Consider the following 24,818-nt stretch of genomic DNA (forward strand, 5'->3'; position numbering starts at 1 on the left):
GAAGTTCTTTTATTATTTCATAGTAGGAATAAGTTTACATTTTACATATGTAATAATTCCCGCAGCATTCAGAACGGACAAGAACCCCAATATACAAAAGTATTCCATAACATATTATGTTGAAGAAACGTTATTTTATAAAACAGGGCATTCTTACTTGGTACATCAACCTACCACACATCTGAGACTGATAGCTTCCATTGGTGATGTATTGTTCAAGCTTACCTGAGAGTTTAGTTTTAGTTTAGAGATACAGCGCGGAAACAGACCCTTCAACCCACCAAGTCCGTACCGGCCAGCGATCCCTGCACATTAACACTATCCTATACACACTAGGGACAGTTTACACTTATAGCAAGCCAATTAACCTACAAACCTGTACGTCTTTGGAGTGTGGGAGGAAACCAAAGACCTCGGGGAAAACCCACGCAGGTCACGGGGAGAACGTACAAACAACGTACAGACAACACCTGTAGTCGGGATCGAATCCGGGTCTCTGGTGCTGCAAGCTCTGTAAGGCAGCAACTCTACCACTGCACCACCGTGCCACCCTACACAGGTGTGTGTTAAAATTGCAGAAGCCTCCAGGAGGAACGGAGCACTCACATGTCAACACCGGCAGAGAGTAACTTCCCTGCATTTGTGCTCCAAGTGGTCGCAACGTCACACGCACAATAAAGTGTTTTCTGGAACTCATGTTGCTGGGCGTTTCATTTTTAGAACTCTTTGGAAAATTCAATCGTAATTGTGCTGAGAACTTTGGAAGGCATCAACCTGCAAAGTCTAACTCTAACGTTTCAGGTAGAAACATTGTCACACTAATAACGTGCTCAGGCTAGAAACATATACCTTTGGGAGTTCAACCTCATTGTCACTTCACAGCACCATTCACGGGTTTATTGACATCAGACACCAAGGGAGATGCTCTGAAATAAGAAACAGTACTCTCCTGACACAAGTTTCACTCTGGCCTTCTTCCCAACCTAATGATCTTCAAACAAAACTCCACAATGTCCATTCAGTCTTAAATCACTTCTTTATCTAACAGTGCCTTGTTTGGAGTGCAATTTTTTTTTTAAGTTCAAAAATCTCCAAAGGCGTTGGAGAAAATCCGCAATTCAGAAGTTTAAGCACACGGTCAATTCTGCATCTTAGCACAGAGCTGTGTGTGCTGAGGGAGCACTGTACAGCAGAGACTGCTAAGATCCCATTTTAGTAGGGACGCCATCATCAGATGCATTGGGAAGCTACATTAAGAGAATGACTGAGCTGCCTGTTGAGCCCAATTGTTTAAAAAGTCTGATAGTGAAGGGGCGCGTTAACTGTTTAGAAAACGTTTAATAAAATTGGGAGAGAATGGCAGCAAAAGGGGAGTCGTAGTTTTATACACGGAATGCTGTGAGTTCTAAATCCACAATTGTTCAAGGAAAACCCAGTCGAACTGAACCCTTTCCTCACAATGAGGCAGACGACAGCGCTGAAGGAAGTGAAAGACTTACCCTCAGATTAACGAGCAACATATTGGCCTCCTCATGTTTAAGAAGGAACTGCAGATGCTGGTTTACACCGAAGATAGAAACAAAATGCTGGAGCAATTCAGCGGGACAGGCAGCTTCTCCGGAGAGAAGGAATGTGTGACGTTTCGGCTCAAGACCTTTCTTCAGACCGAGGCCTACTCACCAACTCTTTGGATAATGAAAAGCAGTGCATGCAGATAAGGCCAAGAATTGGACAACAGCTATAGTGCTCAGTGAAAAAATGTTGGATGAGTCAAAAGCACAGGCAAAAACAATAGATTAAGCCAAACTTTTCTAAACAGTTGGGTACAATATGAGGATTCATTTGAGTGCTAAGACAATGATTGAAAGGTTTCCCCTTGCTGTAAGGGTGAGTGAGGATGGTGTCAGTGGCCAAAATGTCAGAGCGATGGGGTGAACAGCTGAGAGTAGCTCAAAACAATCATTTCGCAATAACAAGTATAAAAACATTTTGCATGCATTTTTGTTACACTCTTGAAAGGAAACCTGTGGTATCTAAAAGGGAGAAAAATTGAACAGTGAATTATCCGCACTAAATGTCTGGATCATCGGCATAAGTACACTTCATTGTTCCAAACACAAACTCCACTGAGTTCTGGGATATTTCGCTGTGAAGTCAGATGATGGATGAGGTTCGCAGGAGAAGGCGGCTGCTGGATTTGTGGTTCTGTCGTCGTTCACATTGCCTCAGATTTGCTGCCTGACATTGTGCTTTGCCGGATTTTGCAAGCTGTGAGCATGGTATTTGCGGAGGGAGCCATATGAGGTCAGAGGAGCAGGGAAATTAGACGAGGCAGATTTATCACAACTGTAATAAGAAAAAAATGCACGCAAGTCAATTTCTGTTAATACTCACTATGTGAGACAAATCCTTTGAATCAAGTTTGAAACTATCACCTGAGAAAAATAATTCAGGCCAGTTTAGTTTAATTTATTTTAGTTTAGTTTAGAGATTCAATGTGGAAACAGGCCCTTCGGCTAACCGAGTCCAGACCAACTCTACTGCTACACCACTGTATCACCCTTTTATCTAATTTGCTACATTCGCACCAAAGTCCCAGATTGCAATGGCCCTCAAACACTGCGGCTGAGTGACCACTTTGTGTGTGATCAAGTATTGGCAACAAACTTCTCAGCTACGATTTCTCTTGATATTTCTACACTAAGATACACAGCCAGGAATGCTTTTGCAATTTCCCTTGAGTGGAAGCAGTGAGAGGGTTCACAGCAGATTGCCTTGTCAGCCCCCAACTGCAAGGGATGAATTCTGGCCCCCCAGTTCTGAAGTTCTTTGGCCTGAAATCTTAACTCTGCTTCTCTTTCCACAGATGCTGCCTGACCAGCTGAAAGTTTCCCGCATTTTCTGCAAGGATATTAAGCAATGAGCATCTCGACAGTGTTGGGACAGGGCCGTTTTTACAGCATTATGGGCCCCTGGGCAAAGCAGTGTACTGGGGCCCCTACCGTTACTCTCCCCCACCCCCCTTTCCCTACCAGCCCCCCCCCCGTCGTGCCGACGAAAAGCACTTACAGATCGCTGTGAGAAGCACTTAGGGACCGAAAATGTTGCGAAAAAAGCACTTATTGAACCTATATTTTTTAAGTAGTATTTATTTATTGCAAGTCACTTAACATACACAGATCAGCATGGGGCCCCTATGCTCGTGGGCCCCCGGGCAAGTGCCCATCAGGCCCATGCGTTAAGACGGCCCTGTGTTGGGAACCAGGAAATGGTACTGAACTTGCTGGGAGTTACGCTGCTAATCAGCTACATATACTGTTCATTCTAAATGACTGTGGATTTATGAAATTGCTCAGGAATCTCTGGAGAATGAAGACTTGGACACTATTGCAAGCAAATCCAGAAAGAAAATTCAGAGGAACTTCACAAAACTATTAGCATCTCTCATAGTCATGGAGTCATAGAGTGAAAACAGACCCTTTGACCCAACTTGCCAATGCCAACCAACTACATTAGTCCCATCTGCCTGTGTTTGGCCCTTATCCCTCTAAACCTATCCTACCCATAGACCTTTCCAAATGTTTATAAATGTTGTGACAGCACTTGCCTCAACTTCCTCCTCAGGCAGTTCGTTCCTTATCTTGTGCCAAGAGGTTGCCCCTCAGGTTCCTAATAAATCTTTTCCCCCCTCGCCTTAAAATTTTCTTTGAAAGTTTCTCTAAATTATCTTTGAACAATCTTTTGCGAATTACGAGAACATATAGTTTACGGGGAGAAATTATCCAAAAGCAAAATACTATTGGAGATCTGGAATAAGAACAAGGTATGCTGGAAACACTCAGACCCTCAGGCAGATTTGTGGAGAGACAAAGAGAGTTATTGTTTTAGGTCAAAGATTTTTCATGAGAACTAGAGTTATCAAATGGAGGAAGCAGTTTGCAACTTATTATGTGCGACAAGGGTTGATGGTAGGAATGTGGTGACGAAAGATGCAACACACACCTGTGGTAGAGATATTATTAAAAAACTCTTCCATTCGGGGGGAAATAGTAATGTAGGATTATAGTCAACCAAAGCAGGCAGATTACCATCCACATAAAAGCACCCCCTGATTATAAAGGTGACCACAGCTTCCAATGCCTCACTTCAGAAGAGTCTGGTTAGAAACATAGAAAACAGGTGCAGGAGTAGGCCATTCGGCTCTTCGAGCCAGCACCGCCATTCAATACGATCATGGCTGATCATCCAAAATCAGTACCCCGTTCCTGCTTTTTCCCCATATCCCTTGATTCCGTTAGCCCTAAGAGCTAAATCGAACTCTCTCTTGAAAACATCCCGCGAATTGGCCTCCTGTGGCAGAGAATTCCACGGATTCACAACTCTCTGGGTGAAGAAGTTTATCCTCATCTCAGTCCTAAATGGCCTAATCTTTATTCTTAATTCTAATATGAGGGTTTAACTTACCAAACGAAAACGAGCATGAGTATAAAGAACAGCAGCAGCAAGAACAGCAGAATAGAGATTATTGTGGTTATTACAACCATCCCTCCACTCCGACGTGTAGAGGTGTCAATGGTATTTGGATCGCTGGCTGGAGATAAAAATGGAAATGATAAATGAAGAACATTTGGAACGTGCTTCCACACTTCCCACCTTTCCCACGGCTCCCCTCACGGTCAAACACAGAGCTGAAATTTCCCAAAAGAGATTTTTTTAAATGAGGAAGCATATGCTGAAAAATCCCTCCTGCTTCTTGTCTAAATGTTTCCATCTGATTATTTTTGTGCACATTGGTCGCTTCAGCCATTTTTTAAGTTGATCTCAACACTTGGCTCTTGAAATACGGTACCAAAAAAAAAATCACTTAATATGCACTGGGATAACTATTTCGAAAGGGAAATATAAAATGTTTTTCGGGGAGTGGGATTACGGAGGAGAGCAACAGCCCTGGGAAATCACTAGATTCCTGCATTTAAATCTCGACAGACCCACGAGTAAGAAATGATGCTGCTGAACTAGCTTTAGGAGCAAGGAAAGACACAAAATACTGGAGTAACTCAGTGGGTCAGGTAGCAGCCTTGGAGAATATGGATAGGTGACGTTTCGGTCTGAAGAAGGGTCCGGACCTGAAACGTCACCTATCCATTTTCTCCAGGGGTGCTGCCTGACCCGCTGAGTTACTCCAGTATTTTGTGCCTTTCCTTGGTAAACCAGCATCTGCAGTTGCTTGTTTCCAGGCTTAGAAACATGTGCCTTGAGAGAAGTACGCAGACAGCAAGGTTGCTGAGCTTTTCTCAGTCTCAGGTCACAGGCCAGGGTGTCGGTGGAATTGGCCGCTGGGGGCCCTTCAGCAGCCTGGGGAACCTGTGGAACAAAGACCAGTGCAGGCCCAACAGAAGCCGGATGATCACACAGGTCAGGAGCGGCCTGCAGCATGGAGCGGCATGGAAGGCACAATAGACAATAGACGCATGAGTAGGCCATTCGGCCCTTTGAGCCAGCACCGCCATTCAATGTGATCATGGCTGATCATTCACAATCAGTACCCCGTTCCTGCCCTCTCCCAAGACCCCCCCGACTCTGCTATCATTAAGAGCTCTATCTAGCTCTCTCTTGAAAGCATCCAGAGAATTGGCCTCCACTGCCTTCTGAGGCGCCGACAACATTGCTGCACCAGGCTGACCTGCACAGCACCAATCCGGTACAAGCGCCAGTAGAATGGGCCTTTAAGGCCAAGGTAAGACTCTATATTTTTAAGAACTTAATGCCTGAAAGCAACAGGACGGCGTGGGAAACGTGGCCACACTTTGTATACTCCCTCAGAAGTAATCTACTATTCTTTTACAATACAATCGTTGCACTCTTTCACTTATGTATGATTGTGCTTGTGTACAGTATGATTTTACTGGATAGTACGTAAAACAAAACAAAACATTTCTCTGCATCTAGGTACACGTGACAATAAAGTAACAATTGAACTGCCGAACTATTGAGTCTTGTGATTTAGTTTGTGTCTGTCTGTGTCATTTTCGTTTGATGCTTTGGCCAGCGGGAGGGTGCAGCAGGTAGTATTGCTACTTCACCGCTGCAGCGACTCAGTGTGATCTTGAGGAGCTGCACAGTGGGATGGAGGTGGCGCAGCGGCAGAGTTGCTGCATTACATCGCCAGAGACCTGGGTTCCATCCGGACGACGTGTGCTTGTCTGGAGTTTGTACGTTCTCCCCGTGACCTGCATGGGTTTTCTCCAAGATCTTCAGTTTCCTCCCACACTCCAACGATGTACAGGTTTGTAAGTTCATTGGCTTGGTGTAAATGTAAGATTGTCCGTTAGTGTGGGTAAGGTAGTGTTAATGTGCAGGGATCGCTGGTCGGTGCAGACTCAGTTGGTTGAAGGGCCTGTTTCCAGGCGATATCTCTAAACTAAACTAAGCTGAATGCAGAGGAGATTCACCAGGATGTTGCCTGGATTGTCAGACTTTAGTTATGGGATGAGATTAGACGGGTTGAACTTATTTTCCCTGGAACGAAGGAGGCTGAGGGAACACCTAATTAAAGTATATAAGATTATGGAAATCATAGATAGAGTAGATAAGCAGACTAATTTTTCCCAAGGTAGGGGTGTCAAAAACAATAGAGGGCATAGGTTTAAGATGAAAGGAAGGAGTTTTTAAAGGAATCTGAGGGCTGTTTTTATTTTACACAGAGAGTGATTTATTTCTGAATGTTCTGCCAGAAGAGATGGTGTAATCAGATGGATACAGTTTAGAGATACAGCATGGAAACAGTCCTTCAGCCCATCGAGTCCACGCCGACCATCGATCACCCATTCACACTAGTTCTATGTTATCCCACTTGTGCATCCACACCCTACTCGTTTAGGGCAATTTTCCAGGGGCCAATTCATCTATTAACCCACATGTCTTTGGGATGTGGGAGGATTAGTACGGGTGTCAGGGGTTATCGGGAGAAGGCAGGAGAATGGGTTTAGGAGGGAGAGATAGATCAGCCATGTGTAGGAAAGAACTGCAGAAGCTGGTTTAAATCGAAGGCAGACACAAAATGCTGGAGTAACTCAGCGGGACAGGCAGCATACCTGGAGAGAAGGAATCTTCTCTCCAGAGATACTGTCTGCCCCGCCGAGTTACTCCAGCATTTTGCGTCTACGATGGATCAGCCATGATTGAATGGCGAAGTAGACTAGATGGGCCGAATGGCCTAATTCTGCTCCTATCTCTTATGACCTTATGAAACCGGAGCACCAGGAGGGAACCCACATGGTCACTGAGAGAATGCGCAATCGTCACATAGACAGCACCCAAGGTCAGGATGGAACCTGGGTCTATGGTGATGTGAGACGGAAGCTCTGCCAGCTGTGTCGACACGCGCCACTGCATTTAGGCAGACACTTAAATAGACAAGGAATAGAAGGATGTGGTCCTAATGCAGGCAAATGGATTATGTAGAAGTCAAAAAGGTCACATGGACACGGTGGGCCAAAGAGCCGGTTTTGTACACTCTACGACTTGTGCTGTCTGTGTGGAGTCTGCACATCTTTGTGTTTAGTTTAGTTTAGAGATACAGCGAGGAAACAGGCCCTTTAGCCCACTGAGTCCGCACCGACCATGATCACCCATACAATAGTTTTATCCTAGACATTAGAGACAATTTACAGTACCCGATTAACCTTCAAACCTGCACGTCTTTGGAATGTGGGAGGAATCTGGAGCACTCTGAGAAAACCCACGTGGTCACAGGGAGAACGCACTAACTCCATACAGACAGGATCGAACCTGGGTCTCTGGTGCTGTAAGGCAGGAACTCTACCCCTGCGCCACTGTGCCGCATTGCGAGACCGTACGAGTTTCCCATGGGTTCTCTGTTTAGCAAAAATCTTGAGAAAAGATATTAATCTGTGGAGGGCTCATAAAACTGAAAAATTATGAGGTCAACGCGGAAGTTCAGTTGGCAGCCCTGGTGTCCACTGTAGCACCTACTTAACTCTTTCTGTTTCATTCTCTCCACCATTCCAATACAATCGATAGTACTTGTGATATCATGAGAGGTAGAGTCATAGAGGGGAGATACATTTCCTCCCGGTGGATGCAACAAGGATTACAAACCATCATGGCTGCCAGCAAAAGACAACAAAACCCATAGTCAGCAGGGCTGCCTGCCTTGCTGATACTGATTGCTGCTGACACTGATTGCTGCTGATTGCTGCTGACACTGATTGCTGCCCAGCTGAACCAGATGAGCTGATTGCCTCAGTGAGAGAGCTAAAAGGGAAGGGAAGCAGTATATTTAAAAGAGAGAGACAACGACTGGAGCAGAAAGGGAGAGAAGCAGTGTTTGAGTTATATTTTGTAAGAAGGCAGCAAGCTACAGTTTTGATTTAACTACCTGTTTTGGTTTTGTGTACCTGTCTGCAAACAATTAAGTTTACCTGTTTTTGGAAAAGACTAAATATATGGAATTTAAGTTTGAAAACAAGAACTTTTCTGTCTTCATTTCCGGCACCCACACCTCCCAACCTTCAAGAGAAAAGCTCCCGACCTCTCCAGACATCACATACTGTTAAATAAAGATTATCAGCCTCTACATCATTAACTTACCATCCTTGAGCTTGATATCATTGGACCATTGTGTTACTGCAATAACATTGTTAGTGGTTAGAAGTGGATCAAGCATCACATATAGCACTCTATATTTTAAAAAAAAGAAAAATTCAAAGTTAGTATTGATTTATGCCTCTGCAAATGGACATCCTAATCGGCAACAAAACTATCGTTTATTGTCCCTCCATTAATTACCCCCATAACTGAGTAGCTTGCAATACTTGAATGAAAATTCATGATTCTACAAAACTACAGGATTACTGTAAACACTGTTTCAGTTCACTGACATCCTCTAGAGAAGAAAACATTTGATCCTTCGCCAATCCGTGGAATGCACCTCACTTCACAAGACCTTTTCAGAGGCAAGTCAAGAATAAACCAGTCCAGTAGCGGTCAACATTACTGATAGTTGCTTTCTAATACTGGATTTTATTTAAATATTGTCCATGGATCAATAGATTAGGTCTCTAGACTAACCGTTGTGATGCCATATTATTACCAGACCTCCCTAGGATGAGACTTTCGACTTTAGAGATACAGGGCAAAAATAGACCCCCACAGCCCACTGCGTCTGTGCCGACCAGCGATCACTCCGCATCCTAGCACTGTCCTACACACTAGGGACAACTTACAATTTACAGAAGCCAATTAACCTATAACCCCCCCCCCCCCCCCCCCCCCCACATGTTTTTTGGGATGTGGGAGGAAACCGGAGCCAGGTTGGCCAACTTCCCTGTTTAAATAGATTATCAGTTGGCCGCATTTCGGACTTGAACTGTTAAGGTTACGGACGGTTCTCTGGAACAGAACTCTGTTGTAAACAGGGGAACCACCTCTGTCACGTCTAGCAAATTGTTCTTTCTTTGACACACCAAGTTACAATAAATGCCTTGACCTTCACTGCGATCTGCAAAAAGACAATTGGCTGGCATACCTCTCTGATGATTTATCTTACCTGATAGTCGCACCAGTACTTAAGGGAGCGTTGCAGTTGCTGGTGCTGCAAGGAACCTCATCCCCTACTCGCACGATGTACACTAGGCCATTAAGAGTCATGTTTGACCGACATCTGTAATCATTCCTCGCTGTCATAAGGGTGAGATAAAAACCATTCGTCGAAAAGTTTTGATACATGGCTGCAGAGGGAGTCAGGTTAGCCATGTTTCTGTCAAAAGTTGACGATGCTGTGTTTGAGAGGGAATAAAATTGTCCGTCAATTCATGCCTTCTTAAATTCAAGATGCAAGCTGGAATGAGAGTGACTGAAATTAACTATGTGTTATGACATAAAACACTGCTAATTATTTAATTCTTCCATTCACATTAACTATTGGCAGTTTTATCCAGGGTCTAGTCGGAATAGTACAGCAGAAGGAATGATGGATACAAACTCACAAAACTTCAATGCCATCTATTGATGTTAATGAAATGGTAACCTAAGCACTAGGGTTCATTTCTGATGTGGTAGAATTGAAACGCAGGCAAATTATGTTAAATGGTTAGACCTTTCTTTAGCACACAATTCAATTTATTGGATTTAGTCATGGCCTCTATGTTAAATAAATATCTAAAGGCATTGCAGGTGGTACAAGAACCATGTATTAGAATGAAACTGCAACTAAGAAAAGTATTCATTTTCTAGAAAAGTGGTAGTTAAATGACGATATAATAGATTTCAAAAATGTTGTCGCAGATTTGATGGTGATTGCATTATAAATGTTTGCACATATAGGGGACTCTAAAACTGGGGCACAACAAATATAAGGCAGACAAAAATGTACCCAAAAGAGTTCTGCAAGCAGTTCTTTACACCCGGAGTGGTTACATTGATTTGTTGCGATGGTCAGTCTGGGTGTGTTTAGAGGATTCTAGATCGTATGAGGAAGAAGGACAAAAGGACATGAAGATAATGTTTTAGATGAAGTAGTATGCGAGGGGCATAAAGGGCAATAAGTCAAACAAGCTGAAAGCAAGGTGCTGTGAATTCTGTGTAATTTGTGCACCGAACACTTGTCTTAGTAGTGCAGTTCTATCATTAGGACAGCAAATCTTTCATTTGGGCGGCACGGTGGCATGGCGGTGGAGTTGCTGCCTTACAGCGTTTGCAGCTCTGGAGACCCGGGATCGATCCTGACTACGGGTGCTGTCTGTACGGAGTTTGTACGTTCTCCCCGTGACTTTTCTCCGAGATCTTCGGTTTCCTCTCACACTCCAAAGGCGTACAGATTTGTAGGTTAATTGGCTTGGTATAAGTGTAAATTGTCCTTAGTGTGTAGGATAGTGTTAATGTGCAGGGATCGATGGTCAGTGTGGTCTCAGTGGGCCAAAGGCCCTGTTTCTTCGCTGTATCTCTAAAGTAATCTAAACTAATTAAAGTTACAGTTGGACATGTTTTCTAAAGGTAATATTCGTACCCCTCTCTTGAACAAAAATGCAATTTCCCATCTTAGCGCCAAAGTTAATTTTGACACTGAACCATGTGAGCATCAAACATTTTTCTCAAATGAGCCAAAAATTTACAATCATAGTTGAAATTCCCTGCCCATGGGATGACTATTGAATTTATTGGTTTGCTTAATTCTTGATTTGAGCAGTTGGAAATTGCAAACACCAACATTTCAGCAAGGAAGCTTTGCAGAGCCAGAGTTGGGTTTTTTGTATTGTTCTAAATTGCTTTGACTCTGGAGTGGTGAAGATTAAAGTCGTAACCAGATCCTATAAACACTTTTCCCATTCCATTTTTCTACAGATACATTTTGCTACAGATATATTTATTCCTAATAAAGTCTACACAGAATTTTCATCATGAATAAAACCTTGCAACTTAGCAGAAGGTGGTAAGACCAGCTACCTACCATACATGATCATTTCCAAAGAAATGGTACAGTGGTAGAGGAGGGTACAATTACAACATTTAAAAGACACTTGGTCATGTGCATGGATCGGAAAGTTTGGAGGGATATGGGACAGGTGCACACAAGTAGGGCTGGCTTGGTGAGACAACTTGGTTGACACGGGCGAGTTGGGCCAATGGTCCTGTTTGACTGTATGACACAAAATACTCACTTCTTGTGTTATCCACGACCAACCAAATTTCACAGAGAGGGCAGTTTGTTGCAAAAGTATCAAACACACATATCGGCTGCTCAAGTGCAAATGTGGTCTGGGTGATTTTTCCGATTGCATTAACATCCAATATTTCAGGAGGATACGGGATCATTTGTTGAGCTGAAATTTAAAAACAAAACAGCCCAAATGAATACTGAGTATGCAGGTGCATTCTGTCATAGCCTTTAGGTCAAACATTCTCAATGAATCTTTGGACTCACTCCATTTGAAGTAAGATAAATTTCGCTCCCAAGCAAGTCACTAAAGTAACTGATTTCCTTTTAGTGCTGCATTGAACTATGCACTTGCAGTCTCTGAGAAAGTTGCAGTTCCAGGGTTTTCATTCAACATATGTAGAGGACCAACAACAACAGATTTGATTGCCCATTTCTACAAATGAAACATGCCAATATTCCCACCTGGTGATATGACAGCACTTGCATTTCTGTCTCCCCTTTGCTTTCCTCTCCTCTCCTGACCTGACATTAATGATTGAGAGTGTGAGTGAAACTCAATGTCATTGAGCCAGTCCCAATCATAGCCCAAACATATCATTGGAGTGATTTCAGTTGAAAGCAAAATGGCCAATTTTAGGTCAAGTCAATTAACGTTTCAATGTCATTAAGAGAACTCTATCTGAGCCACAGTACCAGCAGGTAGAATCGTAATGTCAAGTCTTCATATGTTTTAGAAAATTGATTGTGCCAATTCCTCTGTAGTCCAAGGGTCAACTGTGAAGACACTTGCAATTACAAAACCAAACTAGTTGATTAACAAAACAAAAATTATCATGTAAAAAACATTCAATATTATTAAAGAAGTTGTAATGGAGAAATGAACAGGTCTAAAACTCAACAGATTTCCTAGATCAGAAAGCTTACGTTTTACGAGTGCTAAAAGAAGTACGGAAATAATATTTGTGTTGGTTGCTGGTATCCAAAGTTCCAGAGATTCCGGAAAAGTAGATTGGAAGGAAGCAATTGTAATGCCACTAATCAAGAAAAGGAGATATATGAAACTAAAAGCAAGTTATCTTGTTGGAAAAGAGCTGGAATCCATTATCAAGTGCCTTGTAACAGGGCATGAGGAAACAATAGTGAGACAGATTATGCTGCCGCTCGTCCACACAGAGCATCCACCTCATGGTTGCACCTAACAACCCCTGTGCAGCTTCCATCAACCTCCTGCAATTTCCCCTGAGGCCCTTCCCTCCAAAGGCGAGTGAACTGTGAACATGTAATTATAAGTTTTTGTGGTCCTTGCATTAATATCAAAGGCGAATAAAACATTTGAATCACAAAGGTTCCAGGCAGCCGAACTAAGGCCACACCCAAAGGCTCCCTAATGTCCTTCTGAGAGCTTGTTCTGTCAAAGATCTATTCACTATTCCTTAATGTCTCCCACGAAGAGAGACACCAAGAAGCTGTGGACAAACATGTAAATGATTCTAAAAATTAGGTAATAATAAAATTTTAAATACAATAAATTTGCAAAACCACATTAAATATGTACATTCATTTAAAATACTAATTAACTAATGATTTTTTAAAAAAGGTTACCTACTATTCAAATGAATGGGGCTACAGAAGATGAATCAATTACTTGACTGAAAGCTGAGGGGCCAGATGCGAAGTACATCTTTCCCCATCAGTTCAGCAGACTACGGAACATACTCGGTTTCATTTTTCAGCTGTGAACGTTTAGAATAACACTTAGATCCACAGAGAACCTGAATACATTATCGATTATGGGCGGCACAGTGGCGCAGCAGTAGAGTTGCTGCCTTACTGCGCCAGAGACCCGAGTTTTTCGATCCTGACTACGAGTGCTGTCTGTACGGGGTTTGTATGTTCTCCCTGTGACCACTTGGGTTTGTAAATTGCCCCTCGTGTGTAGGATAGTACGGGTGAACGGTGGTCGGAGGGGACTCGTCGGGCCAAAAGGTCCGTTTCCACGCTGCATTTCTAACCTAAAGTGAAACTAAACATCTTGGACTAGGCAGAGTCACAATGGCTTTTTGAAAGGGAAGTTGTATATTTTGAGGACGTAACCAGAAGAGCAAATAAAAGACAATCGGACACTATGGTAAATTGGGATTTTTAAAAGGCATTTAATCAGAACGCTGTGTCAGAATGCTAAACAGCATCATATGCGGTGCAGGGCCGTCTTAACGCATGGGCCTGATGGGCACTTGCCCGGGGCCCCACGAGCATAGGGGCCCCATGCTGATCTGTGTATGTTAAGTGACTTGCAATAAATAAATACCACTTTAAAAATGTAGGTTCAATAAGTGCTTTTTTCGCAACATTTTTGGTCACTAAGTGCCTCTCACAGCGATCTGTGAGTGCTTTTCGGAACAATGTGGCACCCTAAGTCCATCGCTAAGTGCTTTTCGGTAAGTGCTTTTCGCCGGCACGACAGGGGGGGGGGGGGCTGGTAGGGAAAGGGGGGTGGGGGAGAGTAACGGTAGGGGCCCCAGTACACTGCTTTGCCCGGGGGCCCATAATGCTGTAAAAACGGCTCTGATGCGGTGGTCTGGGGATTGGAAGAAGTTGTCACACAAAATAAATGCTTATGGTTTGGGAACAACACATTAGCATTAGCACAAAAAAAACAAGTGCTGTGGCAAATGTGTCATTGTGAGATTAGAAGTTTGTTACTGGTAGAATAATGAAGGATCAGTGCTGACCTCAGCTCCTATAGTATACATTCCTGAATATTTCTGCCAGTTACAATCGAGCTGTTTGGCAGCGTTGGTAGCTTAGTCAGTAACTCAGCCTTGATGTTTGGCTTAACCCAATTTTCCAAGCCCCTGTGGGGAAGTCACACGCAGAAAGACCTGCATTGCCAATTAGACTGCAGCAAGCTCATTACTGTGGCCCTTTTCTACCTTCAGTGATTCTTTGGGATATTTTTATATTTGTGAAAGGCACCACACAATTTTACCTTACGCAAAAAAACAAACAAACAAACTGTTCGGCGGAAAATAGACACAAAAAAGCTGGAGTAACTCAGCGGGTCAGACAGCATCTCTGGAGAAAAGGAATAGGTGACGTTTCGGGCCGAGACCGTTTTTCAGACCTGAAAAAAAGGTCTTCAATCTGAAGAAGGGTCTCGACCCGAAACGTCACCTATTCCTTTTCTCCAGAGATGCTGTCGGACCCGCTGAGATACTCCAGCATTTTGTGTCTATCTTCGGTTTAAACCAGCATTTGCAGTTCCTTCCCACACAAACTGTTCAGCAAGTCAGACAGCGTCTGTGGAGGGAAATGGACGGATTACATTTCAGGTCAGGTCCTGATGGAGTAGAGGGGGGGAGGCTGGTTGGTAGAAGGGGGTGAGGGGAAAGAGTGGGGAAGAAAGTTTCTCCAGAAGTTTGTTTTTTTGCTCAAGATTTAAGCTCCTATTCCTGTGTCTGTCTTTGGAACAAGCTGAGTTGTCCGTGTTGGATGTTAAACCGAAACTGTTTAGATGTGCTCTTATACTGATGTCACTACCGGTGTACCAGATATAAAATGCATATGAAAACAAAATAAATGTCTTCTCTTCCGGTTAATGCAACACCGACGTATGAGAGCATGTGTGTTTATTCCTCCGAAGAATAAAAGCATAATACCGACTATCCTGCCCTTGAGATGCAAACGCTAACAGGCTATGGGCCCAGAAGGGATGGTGGAAGCCGATGGAACAGATTATGCTTCGACGGAGATGAAAAGAATTACGAATTATGGGAAACAAAGTTTTTAAGCCACCTGCGGCTACAAGGCTTAAAGTCAACAATTCTGAACGAGCCGGCTACCGACGAAGAAGACGACGGGGAAGCCGAGAAAAACGAAAAAGCCTACGCTGAGCTGATACAAGTGCTAGACGACAAAAGTCTGTCGCTCATTATGAGAGAAGCGGCGGATGACGGGAGAAAAGCGTTGCAGCTACTGAGGAGCCATTACGCGGACACAGGGAAGCCACGAGTGATCGGCCTCTACACCGAGCTGACGTCGCTGAAAAAGGCCATAAACGAAAGTGTAACAGAATACATTATTCGTGCATAAACGGCGATTACAGCACTAAGAAAAGCCGGAGAGACTCTTAGTGACGGGCTGCTGATTGCCATGAATCTGAAAGGCTTGCCAGAGACATTTAAGCCATTTGCCATCCACATAACACAGGGTGATGAGAAGACAACTTTTGGTGAGTTTAAGACCAAGTTGAGAAGCTACGAGAGCACTGAAAGATTTAGCGGCCATATGAGTGACGACAACGTAATGAAAGCAAGAGGCTGGGTGAAAGAAAGGACTAAAGGCTCAGAGAAGACATTCACCTGCTACAACTGCGGTCAGACGGGACACAAAGCGTGGGAATGCAGAAGAGAGCGCAGCGGTAAAGAACAGAGACAGTGGTGCAGTTTTTGCAAGAGCCCCACTCATAAGGAGGCAAACTGCAGAAAGAAAAAGCGAGACAAAGTGAAACAAGCATCCGACTCCAACGACCACACATTTGCATTCAAAATAAATGACTGCCTGGCAAGTGAAGAGACTCGTAAAGGGCTTATGGTCGACACGGGCGCAACGTCACACATAATCGCAGACATTGAAAAGTTTAAGAACTTTGATGAGACTTTCCAGCCCGCCAAACACTTCATCGAGTTGGCTGACGGGACAAGGACGAGCGGTGTCGCACAGAGGAAAGGCGAAGCAGAGGTGTACCTGAGAGACAGCGAGGGCCGTCGTGTGAGGACGACGCTGAGAAAGGCGTTGTACATCCCATCATTCCCACAGGACATCTTCTCTGTCAAGGCAGCAACGACCACCGGAGCTTCAGTGATCTTCCGCCAAGGCAGCAACAAGCTCATCCACAAGAACGGTACCAAGTTCGACATTAAGGAGTACGACAGACTATACTATCTAAACACTGTAAGTCATAAAACTAATGACGGATGTCACGGGTGTTATGATATTCAAACATGGCACGAGATACTTGGTCACTGTAACTATGATGATGTATCACAGTTAGAGAGGGTAACAGAGGGCATGAAAATCAAAGGTAAAGTTGATAAGTCCAAACTCAACTGTGAGGTCTGTATAAAAGGCAAATTTGCACAGAGCAGGAACAGAGAGCCAGATGTAAGGGCTAAAGAAGCACTTGAGTTAGTGCATACTGATTTGGCTGGCCCTATAGAGCCAGAAGCAAAAGATGGATACAAATACATACAAACTTTCACAGATGACTACTGAGGAGAAGTGTTTGTTTACTTCTTGAAAACGAAACGTGACACTATAAAAGCTACAGAAAAGTTCATAGCGGACGCGGCCCCCTATGGAAAAATTAAGTGCATAAGATCTGATAATGGCACAGAGTTCACAGCAGCAGATTTCCAATCATTGCTCAGTAGAAATGCCATAAGGCATGAAACCTCCGCACCTTACTCCCCCCATCAAAATGGGACAGCTGAGAGAAACTGGAGAACGCTATTTGAAATGGCAAGGTGCATGCTACTCGAGAGTAACCTACCGAAAGAATTGTGGACATATGCTGTAATGACTGCTGCAGTAATCCGCAACAGATGCTACAACAAACGTGTTGGTCAGACTCCACACTACATGGTGACAGGCAGAAAGCCTAATCTTTCAAAAATGAAGAAGTTTGGATCAGTCTGTTTCTCATACAAACAAGTCAAAAAGAAGTTAGACTCAAGATGTGAAAAAGGGATTTTTGTAGGTTATGACAAAAACAGCCCTGCATACTTAGTCTACTACCCAGAGACAGGGCGAGTTCTCAAAAACAGACTAGTGAAGTTCATAACAAAAAGTGTAACTGAATGCCAAACTCAGACAGATATGGAGATGAGTGATGATGACCATCCTGGGAAGAGATTAACATCCCCCAGACCAAACGCAGAGGTGACTGATCAGAGTCCAGAAGTGACACTGAAGTCACACACAGATACTACTGAGAGTGATAGCAACACTCAAACTGGACAGGGTGAAAATAGTCAGAGCACACGCTATCCTAAGAGAGAAAGGAAAAGCCCACAGTACTTACGAGACTATGAGTGTAAAGTAAAAGAGGATGACCAGATAAATGTAAATGTAGACTACTGCTACAGAGTGATGTATAATGTTCCACAAACCTTCAAAGAAGCTATGAGCTCATCAAAATCTGACATTTGGGCTAAAGCTATGAAGGAGGAAATCAAATCTCTCAAAGAAAATGACACATACACTCTAACCACAATACCACAGGGTTCATTGGCGACGAGGATATTTTGGATATTCTGGATATTTTGGATATTCTGGATATTTTGGATTCTGAATCCGAGACTACCTGCTGGGAAAAAAAAAGGTTAGAAAAAGGTTGTAATGGCTGTTGCTGGAGCTGATTTCTTAGCACTTCGTGGAGTTCCACACTTTGATCCGACGGGTGATGCGAGTACTGTCAGCTTGAAATGGAAAGCAAGGCTGGAGGAATTCGAGGCCTACGCCGACAGTCACGGGCTCTTTCTTGATGAGAGTACGCCGGCGCAGAAGGCACAGCGGAGAGCATTGCTTCTCTTCACTGCGGGGCCAGCAGTTCGAGAAATGTTTAAAACACTCCCTGACACCGGTATGAAGGATGACTATAAGAAAGCCGTTGATGCATTGAACAGTCATTATGTGGTGGTACCGAATGCTACATTTCAACGCCATTTATTCCGCAAAACAACACAGGAAGAGGGCGAAACCGTTGCTCAATTTGTGACGAGACTCAGACAGGTCAGGATAGGATGCAAATATGTGGCTGCTGATGTGGAAAACCAGATATTGGATCAGGTTGTCCAGCATTGCAGGTCAGACAAGCTCAGGAGAAGGCTGCTAGAAAAAGGCGGTGAGTTAAACTTAAATGATGCTTTGTCGATTGCGGCAGCACTGGAAGCTGTTGAGGGACAATTTCACAACATGAAATTAAAAGATTCCAAGACCGGGCAAGTGAATTGGTTGTCCCACGGGAGACAAAGATGTAAGCCTGAACGTGAGATTGAGTGTTACAGGTGTGGCAACATGGGTCACGTAGGGAAAGATGCATGTTGTCCAGCAAAAGGTAGAACGTGTAGGAAATGTGGAGGCAAAGATCATTTTGCAAAGAAATGCAAAAGTAAGGCCAGGGACAATACAAGGGATTACAAAAGTGAATCTTCCAAGGCAAGGGAGAAAGTGAAGTCCAGTGACAAATTAGACAGACCGTGGCAGAAAAAGAAGAGTCACGTCCGTCACGTAGAAGATGAGTTCGGAAGTGATGAGGATGGTGAGCATGCTATTAAAAGGGATTATCAGTTTGCATTGAATGATAGCCATCTGGAAAAAGTTAGTGACCATCGGAGGTATTACAGTGCCAGTGATTGTAGATTCTGGTAGCGACTGCAACTGACAGATCACTGTGGGAATGCTTGAAACAGCAGAAAATCAAGTGCATGTCGAGGAGGTGTAGTAGGAAGTTATATCCATACACCGCAACTGAACCGTTGCAGACCATTGGATGTTTCACGGCTGACGTAGAAGTCGGAGATAGAAAAGCTGTTGCAGAATTCGTGGTGATAGAGGAGAAAGGAGAACCCCTGCTCAGCAGAAATACAGCTCGAGAACTGGGAGTGCTTCACATCGGAGTGCATGTCAATTCAGTGCAGTCATATGATGACATGAAGCAGGAATTTCACTCAGTATTCCAAGGAGTTGGAAAATTGAAAGGCCGGCAAGTGAAGTTAGCTGTTGATGGAACTGTTAAGCCAATAGCACAACCAGTGCGGAGAACGCCATTTGGACTTCGTGGAAAAGTAGAAGCTAAAATCAAGGAGTTGATTGATCAGGACATTATCGAGCCAGTTGAACATTCAACACCATGGGTGAGTCCAGTAGTGATAGTGCCGAAACCCAATAATGATATCAGACTGTGCGTGGACATGAGGAGAGCCAATGAAGCAATAATCAGAGAAAGACACCCAATTCCGACGATCGAGGAAGTCCTACAAGAGTTATCAACTAGTAAAGTGTTCTCCAAAATTGATCTCAAGTGGGGATATCATCAATTGGAATTACATCCAGAGTCAAGAGAGGTGACAACATTTGTCACTCACTGCGGATTGTACCGGTACAAAAGATTGATGTTTGGAATCAATGCCGCCCCTGAGATCTATCAGTATGAAATCCACAGAGTGATTCAAGGGGTACCTGGAGCAGCAAACATATCAGATGACATCATTGTCCATGCATCAATTCGTGAAGAGCATGACAGGAGATTGAAGCTAGTGTTGACTAGACTTCAAAAAGCAGGTCTCACTGTGAATGAGGACAAGTGCAAGTTTGGTGTCTCTGAGATGGATTTCATGGGACACAGACTCACAAGTGAAGGGCTGAACCCGGCAAAGGCTAAAGTGAAAGATGTTGCAGATGCACGTGAACCTCAGAATGCAACCGAGATGAGGAGCTTTTTAGGACTGGTCAATTACTGTGCAAAGTTTATCCCAAATTTTGCTACACTGGCAGATCCGCTGAGAAAGTTGACCAGGAAAGACATACCGTTCCATTTTGGAAATGAACAGAGACAGGCATTCAATACCTTGAAACAGTGCCTAATGAGTGCAGAAACCCTTGGATATTACGATCTAGCTGCACCAACAAAAGTCATAGCAGATGCTAGTCCAGTTGGTTTGGGGGCACTGCTGGTACAGACACATGCTGATGGACCCAGAATCATAGCATATGCCAGTCGATCTTTAACCAGCGTGGAAAGAAGGTATTCTCAAACGGAGAAAGAAGCACTGGGACTTGTGTGGGCCTGTGAAAGGTTCCATGCTTACTTGTACGGCATTGAATTTGAACTTGTTACAGATCACAAGCCGCTGGAGGTGATCTATTCAACAAGGTCCAAGCCCTGTGCCAGAATAGAACGCTGGGTGCTGAGACTCCAACAGTACAAGTACAAAGTAGTCCACATTGCTGGAAAAGCAAATATTGCGGACCCGCTGTCGAGACTGTTGAAGGATGAACAGCTGAGAGTAACATCCACTTTAGGGATGGAAGCAGAAAACTTTGTGCGCTTTGTTGCAATTCAGTCAACGCCAAGAGCCGTGGCAACAAAGGAAGTCGAAAGAGAATCAGAACATGATCCCGAACTTAATGATATCAGAAAGCGTATTTATAGTGGGCAATGGGACCAATGCCCTTACAAAGCATATGTTCCCATAAAAGATGAATTTTGTGTGATTGGTCAGTGTGTGCTTAGAGGTAACAGATTGGTGATCCCGCAGGCACTACGAGCAAGGATTGTGTCATTAGCTCATGAGGGACATTTAGGCATCGTTGGTACCAAACAAAATTTGCGGAGCAAAGTGTGGTGGCCAGGTTATGACAGAGATGCCGAAAAATTTGTCAGGACTTGCCACGGATGCCAAATCACAAGCAGGAGCAACCCACCAGAACCAATTAGAAATACGAAATTGCCAACAGGACCATGGGTCGACGTAGCTGTTGACTTTCTAGGACCACTTCCAACAGGTGAATCAATTATGGTAGTGGTAGACTACTACAGCAGATACTATGAATATGCGGTGATGAAGTCAACTACGGCAGAAAAGACTGTGCAGGCATTGGCAGAGATTTTCGCCAGACATGGGTTGCCTGTTACATTGTACTCCGACAATGGACCACAGTTTGTGTCAGAGACGTTTGCTGAGTACATGAGAACCACCGGTATTCATCATCATAGAGTGACTCCTAAATGGCCACAAGCTAATGGAGAAGTCGAGAGACAAAATCAGTCCATAGAGAAGAGGATACGAATCGCCCATGCCGAAGGGAAAAATTGGAAGGAGGTGCTGCTAGCATACGTAGCTGTATATCGGGCGATCACTCACTCAACAACAGGGAAAAGCCCGGCAGAAGCCTTGTTTGGAAGGAAAATTCGCACTAAAATGCCAGAAGTACGAGAGATCACGGAAGACCAGGAGCTGAGAGACCGTGATGCCGAAAAGAAAGGTGCGGCGAAATGGTATGCCGACTTGAAACGAGGAGCCAGGCACTCAGAAATAATGCCTGGTGATGACGTACTTGTGAGGCGAGATGATGGTGGTAAGATGGACACTCCTTACCATTGTGAGCCATACAATGTTGTATCGAGGAGCGGTAGCAGGGTGACAGTCAAGTCTCCAGAAGGTGTTATGTACAAGAGGAATATATCGAATGTAAAAAAGTACATGTCGAGAGACAGTCGAATCGAGGGCCAAAGTCCACCGAGAGTAACCGATTCAGAGGGACCAGAAGACATTCCTGAGGTGGTGACCAGAGTTCCAGAGGCAGCAGACTGCGATGCAGGTGTTGAGCAGAGACAGTATCTGGATGACAACACCTTAGCAGATTCAACATACTTTGATGTTCTTGTGCCAGCTGGTAGACCACAACGTGAAAGGAGAGTTCCCAAAAGATACGACGATTTTGTGTTATAGACTATAGTTATAGTTTTGTTTAGTAATTATATGATATTTGTTTAGAGGCAAAAGAAACTTACAAGTTATTATTTGTATATTTGTATTAAGGAAAAATAACATAATAAGTAAAGAATTGTTTAATTGGGGGAAAAGAACACAGTCATTTAAAGTTTAATTCTGGTAAAGGAGGGATGTCATGATGACGAATCATGATGATGATGATATGCAAATATGGTGATGTGTGTATCAGGTAACCGGAGAGCAGGAGAGTGTGCTTGCTGTGTGTGTGCTAAAGGATGCAAAGCCTAGAAACAATAAACAGTCAAACGAAGCAATGTAATCACCACGGATTGTGTCTGCTTCATTATTACACATCTGAGACGGAGATGTGACAGCAGCCTCCAGGGCTCTGGTTGGCAGAGCCCGCGGATCGGACTTACCATCACCGGAGCCGGCCGTCTTCGGAGGCTGCGGGAGCGGCTGCGACTCGCCTTAGGCTCGGGCCGCGTGGATGCCGACATCGGGAGCTCCGGCAGCGGCAGCATGTTCGCCCGCCCCGGGTCGCGGGGCTTGGGACGCGGACATTTCACCGTCTAAATAAACTGCACCCTAAGTAAAACGATCTCGCAGTCAAGCCAAACCAATGTTTTGGCTTCACTGCTAGAACGTATATGTATCGTACATATCGTACACACATCCACATACACACATATATATATATATGTTTGTCTGGGCGAATAATATATCATATATTATGTTTTATATATCATATATGTTATATATATATTTGCCAAAACAAAAATATAGAATATAAAATATCATATTTTCAATGTTTTAATATATAGCATACTTTATATATTATGTACATAATATATGTTATGTTATATTTATACATATACAATATAATTCCGCACGATAGTGTTTCGTCTTTGTACATATCCCGGGCTACCTGTAGATTAGCTAACAGCAGTGATTGGGCCTGTTAGACTTGAGAAATGTGTCTAAAAGTGGAATCAGTCCAAAAAGAAAAGCAGTTTATTTTTATTTACCATAGCCAACGCCACACAACGCGCAGAGCAGCACAAACTGGGGCAACAGCTCCATCTCCGAGCGGGGACCTGAGTCGTTCACTTGTCGGGACCACCTCACTGTTTGTTCTCCTCGCCGCGGCTTCGCGTAATCCCTTCTGCCCCAGTGAGCCTTTGTCAGATTCTTTTGACGCTGCAGATTGTAGCTAAACGAGTTTGTGAGCTGTGTCTTCCCAACGGTGTGGTTTAACAACCTTTAACCAAAGCAAAGATCGCACACACGTGAATCCGGACACCTTTCAGCGTTTGATGGATTATTTATAGCTCACTGTACCGCCCCACCCACGACTACCGACCAAATCTTTCATTTCATACTGCTGTAATCGATATTTGTCCATTATATAGCTGTTACTGTGTATATATATATATCAGTCTGAAGAAGGGTCTCGACCCGAAACGTCGCCCATTCCTTCTCTCCCGAGATGCTGCCTGACCTGCTGAGTTACTCCAGCATTTTGTGAATAAATACCTTCGATTGGTACCAGCATCTGCAGTTATTTTCTTATACTATATAGAAACAAAGAATTGTAAATGCTGGTTAATACAGAAAATGATACAAAGTGCTGGAGTAACTCAGCAGATTTACTTTAGATAGACATAAAAAGCTGGAGTCAGACAGCATCGCTGGAGAAAATGAATATGTGACGTTTCGGATTGGGACCTTTCTTCAGTCAGGGGTAAAGGAACAAGAGATATGGACGGTGATATAAAACAAATGAATGAAAGATATGCAAAAAAGTAACGATGATAAAGGAGATAGGCCATTGTTAGCTGTGGCCTAGGTGAAAATGAGTTACATACAATGAGACTCAACAAGACGACTTTGAAGCTAGTACAACGACTGTGAGGGGGAGGGACGGAGAGAGGGGGTTGCAAGGATTATTTGAAGTTAGAGAAATCAATATTCATACCACTGGGTTGAAAGCTTTAGACTTTACTTTATAGATACAGTGCGGAAACAAGCTCTTCAGCCCACTGTCCACTTTGAATAGCAATCACCCGCACAATCCAATTTTGTCAAAGCAAATTAACCTACAAACCTGTATGTTTTTGGAGTGTGGGAAGAAACTGGAGCACCCGGAGAAAACCCATACAGACACAGGGAGAACGTACAAACTCTGCACAGACAGCACCCATAGTCATGATGGAACGCAGGTCTCTGGCACTGCAAGGCAGCAACTCTATCGCTGCACCACTGTGCCGCCCCTCATGCACTTGCTGAGTTACACCAACACTTTCTGTCCTGTACATTATAGGCCATTATGGGCTCCACCCTTCCTTGGCCATCTATTGCTGGCCATGATTTGTTCTGGCCTTTTCCTACCTCCATTTCCCCTCATCACCCTCCGCACCTCTACTTTCAGTCTGAAGAATGGTTCCGGCCCAAAATGTCACCTGTTCTCTTTCCCCAGAGATGCTGCCTGACCTGCTGAGTTACGGCAGCACTTTGTGTCTATCTTGATGCTTTGTTTCACTGTCTGCAGTTAGAACAAGCAGGGTGGGTAAATTGAATGGAGCTGATGAAACTATTTTGTTCATTTGGCTGTTGATGGT

At 43.9% G+C, this 24,818-nt stretch overlaps 1 protein-coding gene across 1 annotated transcript; it reads right to left on the reverse strand.

Moving 5' to 3' along the window:
- Nucleotides 1-61: 61 nt before the first annotated feature.
- LOC144606144 (uroplakin-3b-like protein 1) lies at nt 62-23,602 on the reverse strand. Its single transcript, XM_078421942.1, has 7 exons — nt 23,547-23,602; nt 23,226-23,458; nt 11,682-11,843; nt 9,572-9,800; nt 8,614-8,702; nt 4,465-4,591; nt 62-2,346 (listed from the first exon to the last, which is right to left on the reverse strand). The coding sequence occupies exons 1-7, from the start codon at nt 23,600-23,602 to the stop codon at nt 2,226-2,228; spliced, it is 1,017 nt and encodes a 338-aa protein (XP_078278068.1). The 3' UTR covers nt 62-2,225.
- Nucleotides 23,603-24,818: the final 1,216 nt, after the last annotated feature.

Source organism: Rhinoraja longicauda, chromosome 26 (assembly GCF_053455715.1).
Source record: "Rhinoraja longicauda isolate Sanriku21f chromosome 26, sRhiLon1.1, whole genome shotgun sequence".
Taxonomy (NCBI): domain Eukaryota; kingdom Metazoa; phylum Chordata; class Chondrichthyes; order Rajiformes; family Arhynchobatidae; genus Rhinoraja; species Rhinoraja longicauda.

Excerpts from the sequence above, each read along its gene's own strand:
- LOC144606144 (XM_078421942.1), bottom strand. The coding sequence starts at position 23,602 with ATGGACAAATATCGATTACAGCAGTATGAAATGAAAGATTTGGTCGGT. Across the intron at positions 11,844-23,225 it reads GTTGTGTGGCGTTGGCTATG|CTCAACAAATGATCCCGTAT; the intron begins GTAAATAAAAAT and ends TTTAAATTTCAG. Across the intron at positions 2,347-4,464 it reads CTCATGCTCGTTTTCGTTTG|TTGTGATAAATCTGCCTCGT; the intron begins GTAAGTTAAACC and ends TTCTTATTACAG.